The sequence below is a fragment of the Pocillopora verrucosa genome, chromosome 14 (genome assembly GCF_036669915.1).
Source record: "Pocillopora verrucosa isolate sample1 chromosome 14, ASM3666991v2, whole genome shotgun sequence".
In the NCBI taxonomy this organism is placed as follows: Eukaryota; Metazoa; Cnidaria; class Anthozoa; order Scleractinia; family Pocilloporidae; genus Pocillopora; species Pocillopora verrucosa.
The window spans coordinates 5,769,771-5,782,248 of record NC_089325.1 but is presented as its reverse complement, the minus strand read 5'-3'; the positions used below and the strand labels follow the sequence as shown (position 1 = coordinate 5,782,248).

The 12,478-nt window shown below is 37.2% G+C and overlaps 1 protein-coding gene across 2 annotated transcripts in view; it reads left to right on the top strand.

The window, feature by feature from the left end:
* The first annotated feature begins 16 nt into the window (after positions 1–16).
* LOC131778298 (lipopolysaccharide-responsive and beige-like anchor protein) overlaps positions 17–12,478 on the top strand; it is a 37,948-nt gene continuing 25,486 nt past the window's right edge. For both annotated transcript variants that reach the window (XR_010716192.1, XM_066161366.1), the window contains exons 1-24: positions 17–254; positions 542–646; positions 1,891–2,020; positions 2,664–2,764; positions 3,243–3,338; positions 3,534–3,655; positions 3,821–3,959; positions 4,644–4,760; positions 5,065–5,211; positions 5,777–5,833; positions 6,344–6,484; positions 6,850–6,912; positions 7,541–7,623; positions 8,116–8,224; positions 8,641–8,696; positions 8,836–8,932; positions 9,109–9,259; positions 9,698–9,777; positions 9,888–9,950; positions 10,092–10,189; positions 10,612–10,704; positions 11,181–11,283; positions 11,568–11,649; positions 11,763–11,949. Coding sequence is in view for 1 of the 2 variants with exons in the window: in XM_066161366.1 (XP_066017463.1) it covers positions 27–254; positions 542–646; positions 1,891–2,020; positions 2,664–2,764; positions 3,243–3,338; positions 3,534–3,655; positions 3,821–3,959; positions 4,644–4,760; positions 5,065–5,211; positions 5,777–5,833; positions 6,344–6,484; positions 6,850–6,912; positions 7,541–7,623; positions 8,116–8,224; positions 8,641–8,696; positions 8,836–8,932; positions 9,109–9,259; positions 9,698–9,777; positions 9,888–9,950; positions 10,092–10,189; positions 10,612–10,704; positions 11,181–11,283; positions 11,568–11,649; positions 11,763–11,949 (2,648 nt within the window). In the remaining variant the exon portion in view is untranslated. The remainder of the gene's footprint in view (positions 255–541; positions 647–1,890; positions 2,021–2,663; positions 2,765–3,242; positions 3,339–3,533; positions 3,656–3,820; positions 3,960–4,643; positions 4,761–5,064; positions 5,212–5,776; positions 5,834–6,343; positions 6,485–6,849; positions 6,913–7,540; positions 7,624–8,115; positions 8,225–8,640; positions 8,697–8,835; positions 8,933–9,108; positions 9,260–9,697; positions 9,778–9,887; positions 9,951–10,091; positions 10,190–10,611; positions 10,705–11,180; positions 11,284–11,567; positions 11,650–11,762; positions 11,950–12,478) is intronic.

The following is a 12,478-nucleotide window of genomic DNA, read 5'->3' as shown; positions in this document are numbered from 1 at the left end:
CGCATTTGCTCCAAGGATGAGCTAACATGGCGGATTCACCTGGCCTGTCACCAACTAGCCGCTCTGAAACAGATCAAGTCTTGCTTCAGAAAAAGAACAATGAGAGCGGAGAAAGGAAGAACTACGAAAGGGAAAGATCACCTAATGCTGTTAGCACCGCGGCTCGCACAAAGCTCTCACAGCTGATCGATCTGGCCACACAAGCTGAGGAACAAACTGATTATAAGAGAGTTGTGGACACTGTTTTTGATTCGGTGAGAAAATATATTTTTGTCTAAATATCCTCTGAGGACTAATTTTACAATACGCTGCAGCTCCAAAGCTGAATTTACATCTAAAAAGGAAAGTTTTGTGTCAGGATCTTAGTTAGTTGTACGTGATAAAACTGGATAATTAAATATCGCAGAGAAAGAAATCAAATATCGTGTTCTTCCGCATATTTACCCGCGCGCGTGATGTTGATTACATGTCATTTTGTTTTTCAGTAAACGATCAATCAAGTAACATATGATTTTGCCAATTTTATTCTCGCATTTTTTAGCTTGTTGGTGGAGTTTTTGATCTCGAAGCCCGGTTTACCATCAAAGATTCATCGGATTTGATAATATTATTAGAGCTTTTGGAGCACTGCAATATTTCACTTAAGGTAAGAACCCACACTTTAATTCCCGCTTACGCCCTAGCTCCGCGGTCTCTCCATATTTTTCTTTTCTTTTATCTGATTCGTGAGTTCTTGGCAATTTCTCTTTGTGGCTTTTTGTTTATTTCCAAGGATACCGCACGGTAGAGAAAATATTGTGCTCTTCTCGTCAGCAGTTAATGAACATAAAATTTCTTAATTTCTTTGTTGAAGTGCCAGTTCCTCTTCGTTGCGAATGATAAATTATGCTTTCTAATAAATTAACCTCATCCTTGAGATATCTCTGTATTGAGATGTTTTTGTTTATTTCATTAGCACCATTAATATTTTTTATGTTTACAATACCGTATAATTATTTGAACATTGAAGTACAGGTTTACGCTTCGGAAAGGAAACAACATGGCTTTTGATTTTAATTTATGTATTTGAAATCTGCTTTGATTCTAGGTGAGACTGTTTACATGTGTGTATGTGGCAGTTTTTGTTTAATTACAGCCTAAAGTGTCAACTTCATTTTCAAATATTTACCATTGGAAAAGTAGTCTTAGTTTGCTTTGTTACTTAGTGTCTGCTAGATTTTAGTCTTTTCACATTTCCCTCAGAATTTATACTTTTTGCGGGAAACTAAAAGCTATTTAGACATGTACATGTTGAATAGAAAAAGATCGTGGACCTCTCAAGCAAGACATCCATATTTATGAATTAAGGACACCTGGAAAAGTAGCCTGATTCTCCACCTATTACTCAATAAGATAAGAGACATTGGGTATACAAAGCAAACTTAATAAATGCACTATAAATTCTTAGATATCTGATATATATATTTTTTATTTTGTATATTTATTTCATTCATTTATTTTTATTTTTTTAAATTTAGATGTATTAACTCATAAATATCAGGAGAATTGAAGACATTCTCAGCTAGTTTATTCTGTTTTTTTTCCCCCTTAAAGTATGTTTCATACATTGTTTGTTGCTTTCCTTGTATTTCCATTTCATTTTCTATTTGTCTTACACAGTAGTTTAAAAAGTCATCCCTGTTAACCTCACAAGAGATTTTACTACTATAGTGGAAAGATTGCACCAGGAAATCATTTTTTAAGAATATAATTTGAACAGGAAATGTTCTTGAACTGCTGCCAAAGCTTAAATTGATTTGAATCTATGGTTTTATTTTTAAGAATACAGCATTTTTCTAGAAGTTTTGGTGTCTTTCTATCATTTAGATATTATGTTGTCTTCTTCCACAGGTTGAAATTCTTGGATTGCTTATTGCAATTTTAAGAAAAAGCATTCCTAACTTACAAGCAGCTACTAAAATTGGACTAATTGAAAGAGTGCTATGCCGGCTCTCACAGGAAGGGGAAGTTGTTGTGGCAGGTGATTACTGAACAATTAAACACATTTGCTTAACCCTAGTAATATTTGATGTCACTCAACTGTAATCCCTAATGCTTAGAATAATGGTTCTTTGCCCTTGTTTCAGGTTGAAGATTTATGACCACCACTTCATTTTTCTCACCACACTAATGCATTTTCTACCAAACTGTTGACTAAAATTCACAAACATGACAAATATATTAGCTATAGGGATTTATTTTGATATAAATGTATAACCAAACTCTTTTTCAACAACAAGGAAATGTAAGTAAAAGATTTGGAGAAATTTCAGAAGATTAAATAATTGTTACCACCAATTGTAAAATTTAGGCATCTGCCTTGTACCAGTGCAGTTTTAGGTAATGACTGAGGAAGTAAAAGACAGTAACAAGAAATAAATAAAATGATAACAATGACAGTATCAACAGAAAAAATAGAACAGGATAAAATGCTGCCCCCCCCCTCCCTTCTTTTACAAAGGCTGGTGACCACTTACAGTACAGAGGTGACCTTTTATAGAGTTCACGTACAGGGGGAGGGGGGAGGTAATACTGGTTTTTATTGTATACAAATTCTTGGATGAGGACTGCATGTGTATTTTCAATTTTTTAATTTTTGTTATTACTGTTTATCTTGTTTTCAGACAAACTGGTGGAACTTCTTGGAATCTTGTCCAGTTACAGTATTACAGTCAAAGAGCTGAAGACTTTGTTTGTCACTTTGAAGGGTGTGAATGGGAAATGGGTGAGCTTTAGATCTTCTTTTGCTAGAAATTGAAATGTAACAAACACTAAAGATTAAGATTTTTTTTTCTTTAAGGTTCCTGTTTTGGACCATTGCCAGTCTATGATTATCAAAATAAGAAGTTGAATTTAACATATTTGTTTTTTGATTAGTTCTTTTTTATATTTATTGGAGAACAAATGCATAGATCATATTACCATAAACAGCTCTGCAAACTTTTTGTCTCTGTCTTTGATAAGATGTCTGAGGTCCATGTTTCCATTCATCTGTTCAGTAATAGATCACAGGGTAAGAATGTCAGTGACGCACTAATAGGTGCGCCTTCTATACTACTTTTTGGTCCTTACCACATTTTCACCCTGCCTGTATGGATGCAGAGCAACATAGAATTTTTTCATGAAGCATTTACTAATAATTTAAATTATGAGATGTTGATGATGTTTTGGGTTAACACAACTACATGTGCCTGTATTTTCAGCCCTGTCATACGGTCAAGCTGTTAACCATCTTGAAGCTGATGTTGGATAAACATGGTCCTGATGTTTATTTCAACTTTTCTGGTCAAGAGGGAGGGGTGAGTGGCCATGTTGTTTTTTTTTTAATGAAAGATGTGGAATTTAATTTTTTCAAATATGGATTAAGACACCAATCTAAATTCTATTTGTGCTGAGGTCAAACCATAGTGTAGTGACAGAGAAAAATTTTTTAAAGTAGAGGGTAGTTTCTCAGTCATGATTTAGTAAGAGTTGTTTTATGCTTACCATGACAGGCCATCACTTTGCCACCCATTTCAAAATGGCCACTGCAGTCAGGCTTTACATTTTCAACTTGGCTATGCCTTGATACCTCTCACCTGGCTAATGCGGAGAAGTGCAAGCCTTACTTGTACTGGTAAGTCCATTTGTGCAATTTTATTTTTATCATTTAGGTTGAGAAAAAAGATAAAGGAGGTGGTTTTTAAAGCAAAATGTGTTTTGAGTCTTAAGAGTTGTCATTTCAAGCAAAAATTAGTGATAGTTACTTATAATTGTTTGTGGTTCAACTTTTTCATTGCAGTTTTCGGACCGGTAAGGGACTAGGTTATTCTGCACATTTCTCAGGACCCATGCTGGTCTTAGAATGTGCTGTGAAAACTGGAAAAAAAGAAAACAAAGTGCTTCATCACCTGGTTAAGTTTGAATTCCATCCTCAAAAGGTAAAAATATCATGCAACACCATTTATAACATAGCTAGTAAATTTGTGTAATCAAATTCAATAGTGCAAGTGTGCTTCATATTCCTATTGTGTACGCTCATGACATCAGCAAACAAATCCCTTGAGAAAAAAAATTTCCATTGGGTTGAAAATGTTATAAAACAATTGGTTCATACGTCAGCTGTGTGTTCATCAAGATATGAAGCACTTGGGAAATTTGGAGAGCACTCAAGAAGCTAGACGCATCTTTCGTGCTCTCCAAACTTCCTGCGTGCTTCATATCTTGATGAACGCATGCTGATGTATGAACCAATTGTTAATTTGTACCTTTCCTTGAGTTGTACTCGCAGACACTGCTGTTGAGATTAGCTAACCTAAATGTATGTGTACACTTGTTTTCAATGCAGTCATTTGTATTCTACTTTTTTTGTCTCTTGTCCTCTTTCAGTGTCATTTTATATACTATATTTCCTTGGAAAACATATTCTTTTTACAAAGACATGGCAACAGTCACAAGTTAACCATGCCACAAACAATTGCATCAAATAATCTTTTAATTTAAACTTGACAATTTTAGTCTGTTTGTGGTTTTTTTTTGTCACACAGGTAGATAACAATGCTAGAAAATTTATAATTAAGCTTACTTTAGTACAACTAAGAAATTGATCACTGCTTTCTTTCCAGTGGTATATGGTCACTGTTGTACATGCGTACAACAGATTTCATTCCAGTGAGATCCGATGTTTTGTGAATGGTAAAGTAGTTTCAACTGGGGAGACCACTCTGGTGCATGCTAATGAGGTAATGAAGCAACAAGGATACTTTTTCAACTCAATTTTTTTTGTGTTTCAAGAGGGCTTGATAGAAAGTTGTTTAGAATTGAAAATTTTGACTATATAGGTCTGTCTTCCAATCCCAGAGACTGTTTTGCATCTTGAGTTTTGTCCTTTTGTTTTTTGTCATCTCTACCATATTGAACACTACTAAATTACCCAAATTTAGTTTCACTTTTTTTGTACCTCTTTTTTGTGTGTGTTTTCACATAGATCAGTAAGTTGTTGGATAATATTTTGATAATCATACTTTGTTGTTTCTTCTTTGTTAGCCATTTGACAAGTGTTACATTGGTTCTTCACCTAAAGCAGATGTCCAAAGTGTATTCTGTGGCCAAATGGCAGCAGTGTATGTCTTCTCTGAGGCTCTTAATGCCCAGACTGTTGGTGCCATACATAGATTAGGGCCTTGGTACAAGGTTAGTTGTGAGTGGCAGTGATGATATTGATCTGTTGTAGAAAATGTCCTCTCCCCACCATTGACAGTTGTTTTGGTTTTGCCTTCTCACTCTGGCCATTTGTAAATTGAACTTGTGGTAACTGCTTTACTCTTTTTTCCTTTTGAGATTTTGAGTCTTTCCTTATCCTACCATAGAAATGTCTTGTCACCTTCCTTTGGGGGTTTTGATATTTATATATGGAGTTTTATCTGAAGCATTTTAAGTGTTGCCAAGGTGGCTGCACATAGAAGTTTAAAAATTACTACTGTGACAGTAACTGTGTTAAAGAATGGCTATCTTAACTTTCCCTGGTGGTGAAATGATCACATGCCTTTAGGAAATGTGAGAGTATTCCAACTGTTAGGGGTCTACTTTATGGTACATGGTATCAAAGTAGTAATTAGGGTCAGTGTTTCTTTAGGAACAAAAGGATTGGGAATGGTCATGTAATACAGTACAGTCATGCACAATTATAGGCTGGTCTGAATGACCTGGAATGTGTTCCCAATTATTCTATGTTTATAATTTGTTTTATCCCCTCCAGGGCCAGTTTAAATTTCCTGCTGAAATTGATACGCCGTTATCAGAGCAGGATAGAAAGGTATTTGGTTGTCTTGTATAGAACATGTAGTTGGTGTTTTTCATTTTTACTCAGCGAGTCTCTGATGAGTTCTCATGATCTTACCAGTATCAACCTGAGATGTTTTTCTACAATAAACCATACTGATAACCATTATTGTTTTGATTTTTAACACAAGTGTCTGATGTTAGATACAAGTGTCCAATTTTAATACCTCATTTCAGACACTAGAGTCTGAAAACTGGGCTGTGTTCGAGCATAAATAAATAGGTTTAAGTGGATAAATTGACCAGCATCAGTTGGGAAATTATTCTGAGGCTTGTTGGTTGCACACTCTTGAAGGGGTCTCTTAGTTTGTTATAATCTCCACCCAACCAGCACCACAGTTTCTTTAGAAACTTACCCCTTTATCCAAGTGTAGGATAAGCTCTGGCAGTGTCGACCACACAGCTTGTGTGTAAGGGGATGTCTTAGTCTTATTTTTCATGTAAAGTTCAAGTTTCCCAATTTTCTTTGATTTCTTTCTTCCAGGTTTTGTATGAAGGCCACTTGTCAGCTGTTATCATGTTCATGTACAGTCCCAAAGCTTGCGATCAGCAGTTATGCCTGGAAGCTTCGCCCACTGAAAATCCATCCTTTTTCTGTCATTCACCCCATGCACTAATGCTAGAGGTGAGATTTGACCCATGCAGGCCCAGCTATGATTTTTGTGTCAGAGACAAAAAAATTCATCACTTAATTTAGTAATAGATTAGTGAGTGGATGAATAAATGATTAAATGAAGTAATCGAATTATGCAGCTTACTAGATGGCTCTTTGATCACTCCAAGGACAAATTCAAATTTGGAGTGATGCTTTTTGTTAAATTATCATCATCTTGGGATGTGAATTATGACATTTAAGCAGCTTGCTGTTAGCGTTTTGCGTTAGGTTGTACGATACGATGACTGGCTGTGCATTTTACTTGTGTCTGTTTTAACAATAAATACCACCATTTATCAGAGGTATAATTTATCCTGTACTCTGGTTCTTTTCAGGGAGTGCAGTCTGTTGTCACACATTCTCTTCAGAGTATCCTTCACTCTTTGGGAGGAATTCAAGTGAGTCATTTTCACTCTCTTTTGTTCCTGTCGGGTGAAAGAAATAATCCCAGTTTCTTGTAGCCTTTTAGAAGCCTCTTGCGAAGCAAGAGGGCACCTTGAAGCTAAGAACATGTCCCCTCCATTTCAAAGATTACGTGTAACTCGAAAATCATTAAAGGTTTAGTCACTGGTGAAAAAAGTCGTCTTCGTTTATGCAGCCTTCTCTTTGCTTTTTGCCTTCTGTTTGCCGTTTCGTTTGATTAGTGGCGATTTGTCGGCTGATCGTCGCTCTCCTGTCGGTAGCTTATCGGTAATCGTCAATCTGCTGTCGGTAGCCTGTCGGTAGCCTGTGATGAAAATGACTTAAATGGGGGAAAAAGTTAGTCCGAGTTAGCGGTAATCGTTATTTCTGGTTATTCTGTTTAAAACACAGTAAATGAATGGAACCGTATCAAAGTTATCGAGGGAAACGAGTTGCAAAGGTGACTTACCACCAGACTCAAGTTACCGATGGTTTGAGTTGTTGAGACTCGTCTGCAAATAACTATTGCTTGCGATCATTCCAATGAGCATCAGAGCTTAAATTGAAGGTTCTTCATATTTATTGAAAGTTCAGCTACTGATGGGTATGATTACTTCCTATCAGATGCTGCTCCCATTGTTCTCTCAGCTGGATTTCCCTCAGGAAGGAAGTGGAGAAGCTATTGAAACTCCTGAATTAGCAATCTGGTGAGAAATGATAGTTTTAGATGTAGCTAACATGGGGTTATTGGTATATTAAAGAGAGTGTTTGAGATAGAAAGGCAACCACAGGGTCGGATCCTTTGCGCACATGGTATATTACTGAAGCTGCATTGTTATTAAATCCATATTTAAACGAATGTCCATAATAATCTGGAATCGTATTGGTTTTTCTTTACGTTGCTCTCTGATTGGTCCAGAAAACTCGCGCCACTATCTTAACCAATCAGATGTAAAACTGTAACTAATCACGACTTGGTCATCTGCGTTTTCCCGCGCTTTTGGCAGTTTCACTTGGTTTTAGTTGAGTTCTCATTGGTTGTTAAGGGCTATTTGCATTTCTTTTTTTCAATCGCCTGTAGTATCGCTTGGCTGCTGTGGAGACTTTTAAACTGTGCACTTTGCTATATAGTAAATGCGATAAGTGAAAAGAGAGCAAAAAGGCTAATTCGTTTTTTGTTTGGTTGTTTGTTTGCACAGTACTGTACTTCTGTCACTTCTGTCTGATCTTCTGAGGAGGTCTTGCACAAGCCAACAGCAGATGATTCAGTGTCAGGGATTTCTTGTCATCAGTCACGTTTTAGAAATGGTAAAAAAAATCGCTTTGCTTCTCTGTTTCTGTCGTTTTTGTCTATTTCACATATTTTTTCATCTCTGTTTTGATTAGCCTCGATAAGCTCGGTTTCCAGCTGATTCCGAAAATGCAATCGAGGCAAAGGGCCTACGTAGGACCTACGTAGGACCAACGTAATATTGGTGGCCTGACCATTCTCTGTTTCTAAATTTTCAGTTACCATTCACCTTTTATTATGGCTTACTAAAACTGGGGGATAAAACTTCCGCTCTCTATAGTTCATTGTCTCCTTTGCAGCCGTTTTTTGGATGGTCGTGCAACTTTGAGAGCGTAGCGCGAATCAACGGAAAACGTCTGTAAAGGAGACGGTTTAGTTCCTTGCTTTTAAAGAAATATATTTATGTGTTTTTTTTTTCTGTCTCTCCCACAAGGCTGTTAACACTCACCTGACAGAGGATGCACTGGATATTCTTCTTTCCCTTGCAAGGTTTGCATTGTAGAGATGTCTTCAATTTAGTGCCGAGAGAAACCCGGGATTAGTTTGATTCTGGCTCTCTGCGTTTAACGATTAGCTTTGAAAACATGTTTATTATTTTTTTTATTTATTTTTATTTTTTTCATTGCAGGCATCTCTTAAGTTCTTCAGGTTCAGGGGATCTCCTGGGAAGTCTCTTAGATCACATTCTTTTTAACCCAAATTTGTGGGTGAAAGCGTCTTCGAAGGTAAACATCCTTTGTACTCTGATATCAGCCTAAGGTGGAATTACTATACAGATGCGTAGGCTTTTTCAACGTGAATACTTTCAACAAAACGCACTGTACGTGTAGACATAGTAAAAACATTTTGATAGATTCTCTGTGAAAAGACAAGCTTTTCCTTCATTGTACTCTTCATGCAGGTCCAGCTTCAATTGTTCAGTGTGTTTGCCACAGACTTGGCCACAGGAACTGGCTGTGCTGCTCACTTGCGCCACGATGTTGGGGTCAGCAGACTTATGTACATGCTTAAGACGTTTTACTGGCTCCATGACGCCCCTGAGTTGGACCACGGTAAGGCTGTTGTATATGCCTCCCCCAAGCTGCACCGATCGCATTACTTACACACTGACCAACTAATTAATGAATTAACAAAAATATAATTATTTGATAGTAACAGGGCAAACCTAAAGACGATATTTGAAAAGATTTACATCAGCAAAAAACGCTTGTCGACGAAACTCGTCGATGGAAAGGTTTTCTCTCCCCTTACAAATCTTTTTGTTCAAATACTGGCGTGAAAGATTTTGGACAAGGGAGATTTTCATGAAACTTAATGTAAGTTTCTCTTGAACTAGGAATCTGTTGACTTGGCCGCAGCTCAAGTTTCCTTTCCGTTGTTAAAAGATGAAAAATCGACTTTATGATGACTCAGGTGTCAGCAGCTGATTTCTAAAAAGCGTTTTCTGCGATCACATGTTCGACTTTATTTTTGTTTGTATCTTATTGTAGACAGCCGAAGGCCGTCAAAAGAAGAAATCCATTCTCTGAGGGCGTTTTTGCTTCTTTTGGTAAAACAACTAGTTCTAAAGGTAGGTTGTAAGTCCATGGCAGAACTGGAAAGAATGAAGTGCATGACAGTTTTCATCTTGTTGTTTGAAGTTCTTTTATAACCCTTTGTTTCATATTTTTGTGTTTGTAGGACAAGGGAATCACTGAGGAAGAGTTTAAAAGTATACTTTCCTACCTAATGATTACTAATGAGGTATGATTTTTTTTTTGTTAGTAAAATCTTGTTTTCGCAAGCATTAGATTAAAAAAAGTGAGAGGAAAAGTGATGCAAAGCTTTCCTTTGGCTATCTCTAAGGTTCTTATGTTTCTATTTTTTTTCGTGTGTGTACAAAAGGAAGAGAATCTATTGGATGTGCTTCAACTGGTCCTATCCATCATGACAGAGCAGCCAGATACTTGTATCCCTGTTTTTGACAAAGTTGATGGGCTGAGGTGAGCTTTCCAGAGTCCTTGTCATTTTTTTTCTTAATGTAAGCGCTATTGTAAGGTATTTAGTTGTTAAATAGGCATGTCTTTTCATAGCGTGCTACTCTAAGTAGTAAGTTAGAGTGGTAAGTTTCTATAGAGATAGTGGTGCTGCGTCGGTGGGGCTGGAACGACTGAAGTGATAATGTAAATTTTCCACCGTAAAGAGTTTCTAAACCTGATGTTTCGAGCGTTTACAATTAGCCCTTCGTCAGAACGAAGGTAAAGTGGGCTTTGGGCCACTTCTGAGCATAACTTGCGCGCGTTACACGCAAATTCGCGTTTGAACCTGTTCAAACGCATATATTCGCGACATTTTTTAACTTGTGTTTTACCGAAATTATTCTGTTATAATGATGTGGATTTTCAACTTGGTCTCTCTTTTACAGAGTTCTGTTTCGGTTTCTGGACATGAAATCGGAGGCAGTGAGAGTTTATTCTTTAAAGATCGTTGGCTGTTTCCTTCAGTTTTGCCCGGCAAAGTGAGTGTTTTATTTCTCGATATGACTACTGCGTTCAGTTTTAATTTCCCATATTTTTAGAACTTCGTCGTTTAAGATAACATTGAGAACAAAGAATGTCTTTGAATTCTAACCATGTGAGTTGTCTTTGTGAGCTTTCGATAGAAGACTTCACGAATGCTATCATGTGGCGCTACACATACGTTCCTTACTTTCAGTGGCACTTCAGCAACAATCACCAAGGAGTCACTCGGTTTTCTTAGGTTGTTGAATATTCGAGAGTACTCGGAAATACTCAGGAACATTTGGGAATACTTGGAAATACTCGGAAATACTCGGGATCAAATCGGTATTAGCCCTAGGTTCGTGGGACTAGTCATGATTTCCGCCTTTTTATGGCTCTTTGGGCGTCGGCTCAGTCCCCGCAGAATGGTTGATTATCAGGTCGTTTTCTAGGAACCCCACTCAATTCTTAGTTTCGTTCTCTTTGTTTACAGGAGGAAGCAAGACTTGTTAGAACACTACAGCTTGTTCTCTTTGATTGGCGAAAAACTCATGAAACATTCGCTGACGCTTACCACTTACAATGTCTTGTTTGAGGTATGTTAATCTTCTTAGTTAGCGGTTTTGTCTGCGCTTTAATATCATTGAGCGGCGAAGCCACGAGAGGCTTGGGAAAAAATAGTTTTTTTTCATCGAGCCACTCGTGTTCTGCTTAAGTGTGTGCCAAATACAGGGCACTGTAATTCTACTTGGGTGTTTGTCCGATATAGGAACTTGGTAAATCGCAAATTACTAAAGCAGCTACTAGTTGAAAGGGAACAATCACAACCGCCTTACATAAATCAAAGAAAAGAAGTTTAACGGTGTCTTTTTGTATTTAGATCTTAGTGGGTCGAGTCTCCAAGCAGGTAGTCAGCGGACATCACCCACAACCTGACAACACATTTCTTTTACATAATACAAGTAAGTTTGTACAAATTGCATTTGAGGAGACTGTTTTACTGTACCATCTTTTCTTGTGAAAACTTAATTGGAAATCCAGTCGTAACGGTTTATCTGCTCCATTTTCGTCCCAGCAATGGCGAATGTTATTGCCAAGATGCTTCGCAAGAGCGAAGGTAAACAGTGCAATGCGGGGGTGAAGCTGACGAGACAGGGAAGCTTTAAAGAAGATCGAACACCAGATGAGGAGAAAGTGGATCTTAAGAGAAAATTCCTTTCTGATCTTGTTCTACTTCTTAATCATAGCAAAATTAACAGAAGGTGAGTTCAGAGCACATGCAACACCCACTGTTATGAAGAAACTTAAGTTCCAATTTCTTTTTTGTAACAGCGTTCAGGGGCAATTCATTTTCATGGAAAGAAATATGTGATAATAATCATTAGACACTGGTGAAGTTTTTTTAGAGGTTTACAAGAATTAGAATTTCTTTCATTCTAGAATTTAAACCGTGAATGTTAAATGAAATCCCACCCTATCTTTTGTTTTTGCAATTTTCATTAAGAATCTATCACGTATTTTCCAATGGCAATATTGCATGCTGACATTGGCTGATTGCGTTGCAAATTTTGTTTTGAGGCTACACAATGTACTCGTTGTTTTCCTCTCAATCCGAAGGCGCTCGACATTCAAGATTAGAAACTGCCTGGCCAGACTGGTCAATTTATAAACGAGTGAGCATTTTTCTCCCAGAGTTTTCCTTAATTTTCTTTACAACTTCCACAAAAATATGGCCCCCTTCGCCGTCCTTGTTTGGTTTCGCTTTTGCAACGCGTGCTTTGCATTACAGGT